Source organism: Onychostoma macrolepis, chromosome 20 (genome assembly GCF_012432095.1).
Source record: "Onychostoma macrolepis isolate SWU-2019 chromosome 20, ASM1243209v1, whole genome shotgun sequence".
NCBI classification, from domain to species: domain Eukaryota; kingdom Metazoa; phylum Chordata; class Actinopteri; order Cypriniformes; family Cyprinidae; genus Onychostoma; species Onychostoma macrolepis.
The window spans coordinates 6825708-6837782 of record NC_081174.1 but is presented as its reverse complement, the minus strand read 5'-3'; the positions used below and the strand labels follow the sequence as shown (position 1 = coordinate 6837782).

General features: G+C 36.1%; 1 protein-coding gene across 2 annotated transcripts in view; it reads left to right on the top strand.

Moving 5' to 3' along the window:
* Nucleotides 1-12075, top strand: part of ezrb (ezrin b) — a 28618-nt gene that overhangs the window by 13883 nt on the left and 2660 nt on the right. For both annotated transcript variants that reach the window (XM_058756033.1, XM_058756034.1), the window contains 7 exons: nt 863-1009; nt 3653-3749; nt 5086-5249; nt 6661-6791; nt 8944-9104; nt 9193-9285; nt 9474-9713. In XM_058756033.1, the coding sequence (XP_058612016.1) occupies nt 863-1009; nt 3653-3749; nt 5086-5249; nt 6661-6791; nt 8944-9104; nt 9193-9285; nt 9474-9713 (1033 nt within the window). The remainder of the gene's footprint in view (nt 1-862; nt 1010-3652; nt 3750-5085; nt 5250-6660; nt 6792-8943; nt 9105-9192; nt 9286-9473; nt 9714-12075) is intronic.

The following is a 12075-nucleotide window of genomic DNA, read 5'->3' as shown; positions in this document are numbered from 1 at the left end:
TGATTGATGCCTAATAATTGACTTGCTTGATATATCAGTCTATAATAGGCCCTGGTGGTTTGACACATACAGTATACCATGCAATTATAAATGTCACTTGGCAAGTCCAATGTAAACTGTAGGTTGTTTATGGTTGCTAAAGTCTCAACTTTCCATATTAACATAGAATTAAACTGAAGTGCAGTCACAGGTGTGCCTATATCAGCTGTTTAATGTCTAATTTTATCTTTTGATTTCTATTCAAATTTCATATAAAAAGGAAATAATCATTTTGGGGTTATTTTAGTATGATTTATATACTTTTTCAGCATTCGTTAATATTTTGAAAGTGTATTTTTTTTTTTTTTTCAGTTTTCATTTTAGTTTAAGTTGTATTTATTATTGATTCATTTAATTATTTATTCATTTGTGTATGTATTTATTTAACTTTTATTATACTTTTAGTAATTTAAGTGCTTCAACTAAAATTTATTTCAATTAGTTTTACAACTAATTTATTTTGGACAACAGTTTTTATTAAGTTAAATCTAATATTTATATTTTATTTCATTTTTATTTAAATTTTCTAAAAAAAAATAAAAATAAATAATGTTAGTGTACACTAAATTATGTGAAATTAAGTGCCTTTAGTATTTAATTTACTGGATTGTCATTCTAATCTATACCATATGATTATGTTTATATGTATATATGTATGTATATATGTATATATATATGTGTAAAACCCTAGTTATGACTACATTGTGATATACTATTATTACCATAAAATAACATGTATACTATGCTAAAAGATTTTGGTCACATCATCCACCAGCCTATTAGAAACTGAAAGTGATCATTCTGTTTTATTCCCTGTTCTTAGAGAGGACGCAATGCTTGAGTACCTGAAGATCGCTCAGGATCTGGAAATGTATGGGGTGAACTATTTTGACATCAAGAACAAGAAGGGAACCGAGCTGAGGCTGGGTGTGGATGCCCTGGGCCTAAATATCTATGAGAAAGACGACAAGTGAGTTCAGCCTTTCCCTACATTCATTTGACATTATTCACATCTCAAGTGCTATTTTAACTCCAACATGTTTTTCTCTTCTTTTAAATACAATTTAAATTCTCTCCCTTTGCATTGTGCCAGTACTATGGCAAAATAATGGCATAAGATATGTACTGTATGATTGTGGTAATACTACTAATATGTACTGTATGATTACCATAATACCATGGTAATTTTGTGGTATGCCAAGCTAATTGGTAATACCTTTGGCCTGCCATCCATCATCCTCTCTTAATTTACTTTCTTAATTTTTGAAATTCAAGATATGTATTATTTTTATTTTTTCCAAATGACATGTTGTGATTTAGTTTGTGTTGAGCACATTGTTCATAGAACGGTGCTCGTCTTTCCACAAACAGAGATCTCTGTGTGTGTGTGTGTGTGTGTGTGTGTGTGTGTGTGTGTGTGTGTAAGTGCAGTGGCGACTAATGGCTTTTTCCCCACAATGCCCTCTATTTTAACCATAGCAACAAAGACTGGTTTTTCAAGCTATGCAGTCCTTGAAAACGTTGGGCAAGGATTGTGTATGTGACTGAGAGAAGGCTTCGCAAGTACACACATGTAAAGATAAGAAAACCATGTTGCACAACAACCCATGAAATAGTTCACATTCGTTGGATCTTTGTTTGTGGTGTTGCGTTAGCTGTGCTCTTTCAGCTTCACGGTATCTGCTGAGTGGCCCATATCCTTCACATTTGTTTCGGATGAACCGTCTTAACTGACAACATGCCAGTCTCCAAAAGCATGTAGTCATAGTTTAACCCTAACACTACGAGAAGTGATGGAAAATGTAATGTAGTCAATGCTAAAATTTCTTTTTCCATTATCCCCATCAAACCAGTGTTAGAACAGTAAATACTTGGAGGAACAAACAAGCTTCTATTAGAATTCCAATCTTTAGAATAAACATTACATTATTATTATTATTAGATAATTGGGTAACACTTTATTTTGCAGTGTCCTTGTTACACATTTTACATGTACTTTCTATAATAATAACAGTAAATTATGCATAATTACAAGCAACTAACTGCAAACCAGTCCTAATCCTATAGTAAGTACATGTTGTTAATTACTATTACTCAGTACTTATTTGTGTAATTGCAGTATAACAAGGACACCTTAAAATAAACCTATAATTGAACCTATAATTGTTTAATAATAGAAAATGTATTTTTATTTTAATACAATTTAGCTTTTTCCTTTAATCTATTAAAAATATTGTATGCCTTCTGTTCATGAGGAAAAACTAAGCAAGGACGTTTTAGCAGCTCTATTCCACCTAGACCAAGTCACACAACAATCTTTCTGGAGCTCTATTCCCATCAGAGCCAATCAAAGCCTAGCAAGAGACGTTTTATAGACCAAACGTACAATCATAGCACTATGAGGACAAAAACTATGGCCTAGGTAGGATAGGAAAAATGAAACCGTGAAGAGTTGTGTTGTATTCTATACAATGCAATACAATACATCTTTATTATCAACCATGATTGTCTTTGACCACACCAGCGATACCAAACACAGATGAAAACCATCATGCTAAATCACATAGCCTTTTGATTAATAAATCTTCTTTTGCTATACTGCCATACCCTGTAAATGTACCATAAATCCACCGAAAGGCCATGGTTGCAAATATAAAACATTAAAACGTGGACTCTCAATGGAAAAGGATTTTCTATTACTATTATTAATAGTAGTAGTGGACGTACATTAAACTACAATATTTGCTTCAATTGTTTAAATGGTATAACTTTACAAGAAGATCACATTAGTTAAACTAACAATGAAAAATACTTCTAAAGCATTTATTAATCTTATTTAATGTCAGTTTCAACATTTACTAATACATTAGTCAAATCAAAAGTATCTGTATCTGTGGACATTATTTAATGGAAATTAATGAATGAATGTTAACAAAGATTTTAACAAAGAAGCTAATTGTTAATGCAATAACTAATGTTATCTAATGTGACCTTATTGTAAAGTGTTACTGTTAAAATATGGTTACCATTATGAATGTTTTTGTTTTTTAAGATTATGTAATAAAAATAAAAAAGAACAATTGAATGAGTTACAAGTGCAGGATGTTACATACCATTTTTATTACCATCATTCATTATTTTAACCATTTATGTCATTGGTTTAGGGAACGTTTGCGGTGTGTCATGCGAGGTGGGCCGCGGTAGCTTTGTGTTCTCGTAGCTACGTATAGAGACGGTGTGACATGCACGCTAGAAGGTGTAGTTGTAACGCCACTCCCATGAGCTCCACAAAGAGATTACACGGCACACTCCTCACTGCGCTGATGTCACCCGCTCACGTTAATCACGGGCCCGTCCTTGTCTTCACATTCCTCGAGTGTCTCAGCGTTGCACCGTCATGCCTGTGCTGCAACATTCTCACTGCATTACAAACTTATCTCAGTGCTAATATTTAGATTTTTGCTCGATCAGCAATCAGAGGTCTGATTGTTGTCATCCGTGTTTTTAAAATAGGGATTTCATGTTTCATCCACCCTACAGTGTTTGTTTTGTATGACTGTATGTTTGGAATGAATATAGAACACCTCTCATGATTGCATCATTGTCTTTACAGACTTACTCCGAAAATTGGATTCCCCTGGAGCGAAATAAGAAACATTTCCTTCAACGATAAGAAGTTTGCCATCAAGCCTATAGATAAAAAAGCTCCAGTAAGTGAAACTATGATTGCAACACGAGCCGCCTTCATACCTCGCAGTCCCACCTGAAACTGAAAAACTGCCTCGACAAGAATAAAACTTGTTTTATTCCACTCTAATATGCACTCATTTAATGTCACACTAATGTTAGAACATCTAGGAATATATTTTGGACACAACATCTAGTTTAAACAGAGTTTTAGGATTAAACGTGTTATGGTGAAAAATGAGTAAGAAACATTTAATTTCATTTGTAAGTAAATTTTGGACACTGTGCAAACTTTTTACAAAAGGTTGTTGAAGCACAAGATGCTTTTTAAAAATGTAAGAAATGATGCTGGGTAACATAAATATCAGGTTTTACACAAAAGGGGCTCATACCAAGTATTTATTTATTCAACTCTAAAAAGGTTATTTTATGGTGATAATTTATAATAAATAAATAAATGAAAATTCTAAACAGCTTCTTAAACTGTTGGTCTCACACTTTTGGACCACACTGTTAATGTGCCAGTGTTGTTATTGGTAATTAAAACTAAAGTGAAAACTAAATTGTTAATTGAAGTAAACATAAAATAAAAAAGAGCTTTAACGAACATTAAAACTAAGAAAATATATAAATAAAAGCTGATTTGAAAATATTAACCCTCATGTTGTTTCCAGTCAAAAATGTCCGGCCTACAAAACAATTGCTTGTAAATTTCTTACTATGCAATATTATTACCAAATATTGGATTTAGTCTCTTTTTATTAACTTTTCTTTCAATTAGATTGTTTTGTATTTCTTTTTGGAACTGATGACAAAATATGTGCTAACTGAAAGAAAACAAATTGATGTTGAATCCAAGATTTGGTGATCATTTTTTAAAAGGCTGGCCAGGGAACCACAAATTAGATTAAGGATTTTCAGCATGATACTATTTTAAATATTTGAGTGTATAGTCTATTAGAGTGTATAAATAATACTGGAACAACACTGCAAGGTGACACTCAAAAAGACTCGGTGAGATGCTTTCTAGGGATGCTTCAGCTTTGTTTTGACACACAAAACACTAAATCACTGTAACGTCTGCTGTTTCACAATTAAGAGTCATTAGTTTTAGCAGGGCTGTTTTGGCTGATAAACACCAGCAGTCAGTCTCCTCTGACAGGCTGGCCTTCATAGAGCGTTATCTCTGAGCGTCAGAGCCAGCTGCTCAGAACAACAGCTTTCTGTAGGGTTTACGTTTACGTTATCATAGGATTTTATTAAATAAATTCACAGTTAGTAATCTGATCAAAGATCCATAAATTGACTGATTTATAACCCCTGCATTTACATCTTGTCTCTTCCTTCTTAACCCTGCAGGATTTTGTGTTCTATGCCCCACGGTTGCGCATTAATAAACGTATCCTACAGCTGTGCATGGGGAACCATGAGCTTTACATGCGCCGCAGGAAGCCGGACACCATCGAGGTGCAGCAGATGAAAGCACAGGCTCGAGAGGAGAAACAACACAAACAGATGGAGAGGTGAGGATGAATCTCCATGGTGATGTGAGGAGTGATGCTGTCTAATCAGCAGATGTTGCAGTATATAAAAGAGACCATATTCTGCTTTTGTGTTGCATCTTATTTCATAACTAGAAACTTTGGCTTGGCAAAGCCTGGTATAAATTTGTAAATTTGTTTTGTTTTGTTTTTTGTTGTGTTCTGTTTTGTTTGTTTGACCATATTCTACACTTAGCATCTTATTTCATAAAAAAATTAATTCATACCAGGCTTTGCCAAGCCAAAGTTTCTATGAAATAAGATGCTAAGTGTAGAATATGGTGTAGAATATGGTCAAACAAACAAAATAAAAAACAAAAAAATAAAATAAATTTAATTCATACCAGGCTTTGCCAAGCCAAAGTTATTTTATTTTTGTTTTTTTGTTTTGTTTTGTTTTTAGTGTTTTGTTTGTTTGTTTTTCACATATTCTACACTTATTTTGTTTTGTTTTGTTTTGTTTTGTTTTGTTGTTCTGTTTTGTTTGACCATATTTTACACTTGGCATCTTAAATCACAGAAACTTTGGCTTGGCAAAGCCTGGGGCCTGTTTCATAAAACAAGTTTACCAAATTAGCCAGGCTTATTTCAGTTTGTCTGACTGACTTTGATCCAAATAAACTGACAAAAAGTCAGACTAACTGAAATAAGCCTGACTTATTTGGTAAACTTGTTTTATGAAACAGGCCCCTGGTAAATAATCTTTGGCTTGGCAAAGCCTGGTATGAATTGAATTTATTTTATGTTATTTCTAATATTTATTTTATTTCATTTTATTTTGATCTTTTTATTTTTTGTTCATTTGTTTTGACTATATTTTACACTTTTTTTTATTGTATTTTATCTGTCTTTCTTTTCATTTATTTTTTTCTTTTAATTAAAATTTTTTTGTTCCGTTCTGTTTTGTTTGTTTGACCGTATTTTACACCATATTCTACACTTAGCATCTTATTTCACAGAAGCTTTAGCTTGGCAAATCCTTGTATACATTTATTTTAGTTTAGTCCATTTTTGTAACACTTTTTTTTTTTTTTTTTTTGCCTTTAGTCAACTCCATTTGCTTTGTTGCTGCAAATTACTTTCCAAATGTATATAAATGATCTCTGTTGCGATTGGCTGATCAAAGTTCATGTTGCTGCCAATCAAGGTGGGCCAAGATGCTGAATACCGTATAGACGTTGATATGTAAACGAGTGGTCGTATGTCAATCTACTCATGGTTGTAACATCATGAAACCATAAAGCTTTCTGAACAAGCTGTTTTTGCAGCTGGTCAATGAACTATGACCACCTTAGGAAAGACAGTATGAGAGATGAGTTTTGTGTGTGTGGGTATAGAGCGGCGTCCTGAGTACACGTCACTATACTTCTCTTTGGTTGTGTCTTATCTGCAGAGCTCAGCTGGAGAGTGAGAAGAAGAGACGAGAGGCTATAGAGAGAGAGAAAGAGCAGATGGAGAGGGAGAAACAGGAGCTGATGATGCGACTCTACCAGTTTGAGGAGAAGACCAAAAAAGCGGAAAAAGGTAAGACACCAGGATCCAGCGTGATCCATATCTTAAGATAATTTTATTTTTATTATTATTATTTAAAATATTTTCATGTCTAATGCAAGATGATTGTATTTATTGACTGCATTCACATAAGCAAATAAAACGATCAACATTTGATTTGTTTTGACTGAGGAAAATGTAAAGCTTTATCTGATTTTATTTCAGAAAAGACATGTAATTTTAACGGTCAGTATTTAGTTTTATTAAACAACACAATATGGATTATAGTTTTTAAAATCTAACAATCATTGTGACTGTTGTTTTGCTTGTTGTTGTGCTGTGAGTCCGTATGGAAAATTAGCTCATAATTAGAGACGTCAAGCCAAATACAGTCACTTTGGTCTTTTGAGTTTATGTAACCTTTTAGCTTGTTATTCTATAAAGCGGAGACATTATACTTTGATCATGACTGTGCTCCAGCTGACAATACCATTGACTGACAATACAAACACAAGATGGTGTCATACTGCACCTGTTACTCTGTTTCTGCTGTTTGCATGTCATATATTTCTTTTGTGTTTGCCACAAAGCTTGCCTTTCTGATATTCAGTATAAGACTACATTATTAGACAAGGAATTTTTCATTCAGAAATTAGTAATATGTAAAAACAGTAATCTGTGTTGTTATTCTGGATTAAATAATTTCACTGAATTTTGTGACCATGCATGCTAAAACCATCAGCCATCTCTGACTATACACAGTCCAACAAAGCTTTCTGAATGTTCGTTTATGAGCTCTGTCACATTATGACATTACTTCTGCCTTTTTCATCAGCTTCATCAATCATTGTGTGCTCATTCATATGTCTTTTGGCACGTATATGACTTTCTTTCACGGAATTATATGTAGCAGCAAGTCCAAGCTTCTCTTTTTACATAAAATGAAAGTGAATGGTGTCTACCGCTGTCAAACAAGAGTTCAGTGAATATCAACTGTTCTACACCGAAAGCTATTGTACAGCCTCACATATTTTGGAATATAGTGCATGAATCATAAGTACTTTTAATCATGCTTCAGTGGGTCTTTCTGGAGATTGACGGCCCTTGGTTCCCATCCACTTTCATTGTATGGGGGGGGGACACCATGAACATTTACTAAAATTTTCCCTTGGTGTTCCATGGAATAAGTCATACAGTGTTTGGAATAACGTGAGTAAATGCTGACAGATTTTACATTTTTGGGTTAACTATCCCTTCAAAGTAGAATAATTAGCCTACAGGGACTAAAACATCTTTGCTAAAGCATAACTTGGTCGCAACTGTCTTTGATTTAAAGGGGTCATGAACTGCATTTTTAATTATTTTGTACTGTTTTCTGAGGTCCCCTTGTAATGTTATCAAGATTTTTACACCAAAAAAACAAACAAAATTTAGAAGTAATAGGCTATTTTCTGTCCTGTTTTTAACCAGTTTTATATGTTTGACATGCTTCACAGATAGACGCTGCTGAGATTTAGGTCAAAAACGCATAAATAACTCAGTACATATCAAATGATATGTAATAATAGACAAAGCAATAGTGATCACGTAATAAAAACAGTTACTCACTTGTGTGGTGCGACATTGCTGTCAGATCCAATCTATTTGGCACAGCATCGTCTTTTAATTTCAATCTTTCTGAAAATCCCCTGTCAAATTGTGCCTTCAGAGCCATCTTTATCGTTTGGTTTCTGCGTAGACCTGCATTCAACTCTCTCGTTATTTACACTACATGCGGGAATCAGTGGGCGGGGCTAAACAGGCAGCGATGTAGAAGCAGGTGTTGATCTTCTGCGGAGGCGGAGTTAAGCCACACTATTACATCATATAATGGCACATTCCACAACCTGTTATTTTGGCAGACTGCCTTCAATATAAGCTGTTTTTAAACTAAAAAGTTTCTGTACTGTATGTTTCAGAACTCAAATCTTTCTTGTTATAGTAAAATGACCTCTTATATGTCAAAAGATCAAGGGAATTTTGGTTTCTTAGTTCATGACCTTTTAACATCCCAGATCTGTAACTGTTAGAGCATCACCATCCACAGTGAGGCCCAGACCCATACTTAAGTTAATTTAAAGTAAACCATCATTACATCTTAAATTTACTTTTTTACTTTAAATTAAATCTGGATGCGTGTTTTCAGACCTGCAGGAGCAAATGCAGAGGGCCATGCAGCTGGAGAGTGAACGGAGGCTGGCAGAAGAGGAGGCAGCCAGATTGGAGGCAGAGAGGCAGGCAGCACTGCTCGCAAAGGAGGAACTGGCCCGTCAAGCCCAGAGTCAGCTGAAGAGTCAAGAACAGCTGGTGAGAACCCAACACTCTTTCTATGAAAAATTACTTTGCCTTTATCATTTTTACCCCATTAACAATCATCCCCATTCATCTCTTTCAGGCTGCTGAGCTGGCAGAACATACTGCTCGTATAGCACTCCTGGAGGAAGCCAAAAAACGCAAGGAGGATGAAGCCATGACATGGCAGCACAGAGTAAGACTGTTAAGACATAGACCCTGTCACCTCAAGATCTTTGTCACCTTTTTCACCCCTGATGAGTTTGCATTCTTGCAAATTTGTCCAAAAGCTGGCTGTATATCCATAGCCGTAGTGCACTCTTAAATTCTTCAAGAACTGGATCGGTAGTCTGATATTTGTGATGTTGGATTGTGTTCTTCCAGGCACAAGAGGCCCAAGATGACCTGGTGAAGACCCGCGAGGAGCTTCACATGGTGATGACGGCGCCGCCTCTCCCTCCACCACCACCTGCATATGAACCTGATGAGAATGAGTATGAAGATGGGGAGAGCAACAGTAGCTACAGTGCAGACCTGCAGACAGGCGGTATCAATGACCACCGCTACGAAGAACAGCGAATCACTGAGGCCGAGAAGAATGAACGAGTTCAGAAACAGCTGTTGGTAAGTATAACATTGCAGGAGCAATTGGATGAACTTTTCTAGGCTCCAGGATTAGCCTAAAGCCCGAAACACACTGCACAATTTTAACAATCCTGTAAGATCTATGTGTGTAGACTACAATGATGACACCTATTGACTCGTACGCTACGACGCACATTCCTAAAGAAGAATAAAACATCATCAGCATGCGCTAGTGGTAAACAAAAAGAGCATGATAAATTACATTTTAGTAGTTGTGTATATATATTTTTTTGTGTTTGTGCTGAAAAAAAAGTGTAAGCAGCGAAAGAGGAAGGGATAAGTGCTTGAAGTAAGCAGTTTTATGTTTTAGCATGATGTTGCATTTTTATTGGCTGGTCAGTAAATGTGGATCGTAGCAGCAAACACACTGTGCGATGATCTTTCTGTATTGTAGGCTATATATCTTTGGTCGCAAGAGGCTATATATCTTTAAACCTTTCTCACTGTACTACACCAGACCACCGATTAGGAGCCACGATCACAGAAATCGGCACGACTGATTCACGATGCCAATCTTTTATCTGGGACAGCTGAAAATCGTGCAGTGTGTTTAGGGCTTTAGGCAGTGGTAGCCAACCCTGCTTCTGGAAAGCTACCTTTAGCTCCAACACACCTGCCTGTTATTTTCAAGTAATCCTGAACACTTTGATTGGCCAGTCCAGGTGTGTTTGATTAAGAGTTAGAGCTGAACTGTGTTGGATGGTAGCCCTCTGAGGGCAGGGCTGGATTTCATACTTCCATAAGTCTTAAGTTAAAATCTGACTCCAGCGTGTTCCTAACTGAAATCACCATGGCTATTGAACAAAAAAGATGGTATTCTAGAGAGTAAGGGTGTTTCTGTAATATAGCCCCTGTAAAGTTTGGTTCTTTTAGTGCACAATGCATGGGTCAAAATCCACTCCTAAAGGTCCAGTGTTCTGCAGAGTGTAGCTCCAACCAGATTCAAAATACTTGCCTGGAAGTTTCTAACAATCCTGAAGACCTTGATCAGCTGATTGGGTGTTTAATTGGGGTTGGAGCTAAACTCAGTGAGTTTGGCATCCCTGTTCTATAGTGCCTTAATGCACTGTAGTCCAACACCAGTGATCCAACTAATCAAGGTCTTTACCAGGTTTGTTTGCTTCAGAACTAAACTGTTCCTGCGCTCCTTACTGTAATGTCCTATAAGACCTTATTGGTCCTGGATCAGGGGTATTCAACTGGATCCAAATAATCTTGAACACCTTGGTTAGATTGTTCAGGTGTGTTTGATTAGGGTTCGACCTGAATTCAGAGGGACAGCGTGTCTCAAGGAGCAGGGTTGAATAACCCTGTCCTATACAACATTCCTATAACCTGTCATTGCTTTCTGAGTTTAGGTTTAGGATCTAGAACAGGGTTACTCATTCTGACTTATGGAGATCCACTTTCCCGTAGAATTTTGTTCTAACTGTACTCCCTGAACCAACTTGTCAAGATCTTTGGTTTTACTTAAAAATTAAATCTAGATGCATCGAAGCAGGTTTGGAACTAAACTAGGAATAGCCCCTCTCCCACTGAAGGAACTAATCAGGAAATACTTGCACATAAGTTGTCAGTTGGTAGTTGATTTGTCTCATTGCCTTTCCAACTCCCATGTAAATAACATAAAACCAACAAAAGTATCTAAAGTTATAAAAGTGCACCTCTGATCCTGCCATCCTTTATCATAGATGGGTTCCTACTGTAGGTGCAAATGCAAGAGAACAAAGTCTCTTCGTGTCCACTTCAGGGCTCTAGGCTTTCTCGGGGAGTACTGGAGCTACTGTGTGTCAGAAAGTGGCTAATATAGCTCTCTGTGAGTAGGAATGATTAACCCCTGCCCGAAAAAACAACAACAAAAAAAACATCTACTAGCAATTTGCCTTTCTTTTTAGGAGAACGTTGGGGTTAGGTTTAGGGTTGGTTAGACATAGAGCTAGTCTTGGTCGATAGGAATAGTCAAGTGTCTAGCACCAGGGATGCCAATAAACATGAAACATGTCCTACTTTGGTTCATCAGGTTGTCTCATGTGATTACTGTGGTACCGCTAACAGATCTTTGTTGGTCCTGGGCAACACTCTTATCAACCAAACAGATTTTGGAAATAGGATTAGGCTCTTAGGATTTAGGCTTGGGCTGGAGCTTGATTTACAAGCCCATAATTTCCCTCCGCTTGCAGGGTTAGTTAGCAGTTAAGGTTAGGAATGGTTAACGTGATTTTGCCAAGTAGGTCATGTTCCTGAAATAACATACTGTACTTTATCTGTCCTAAAACAACATTACTATCAAACAGTCCAAACACTATAATCCCAAAACAGTTCTAAAACTATCCCTCCCCCA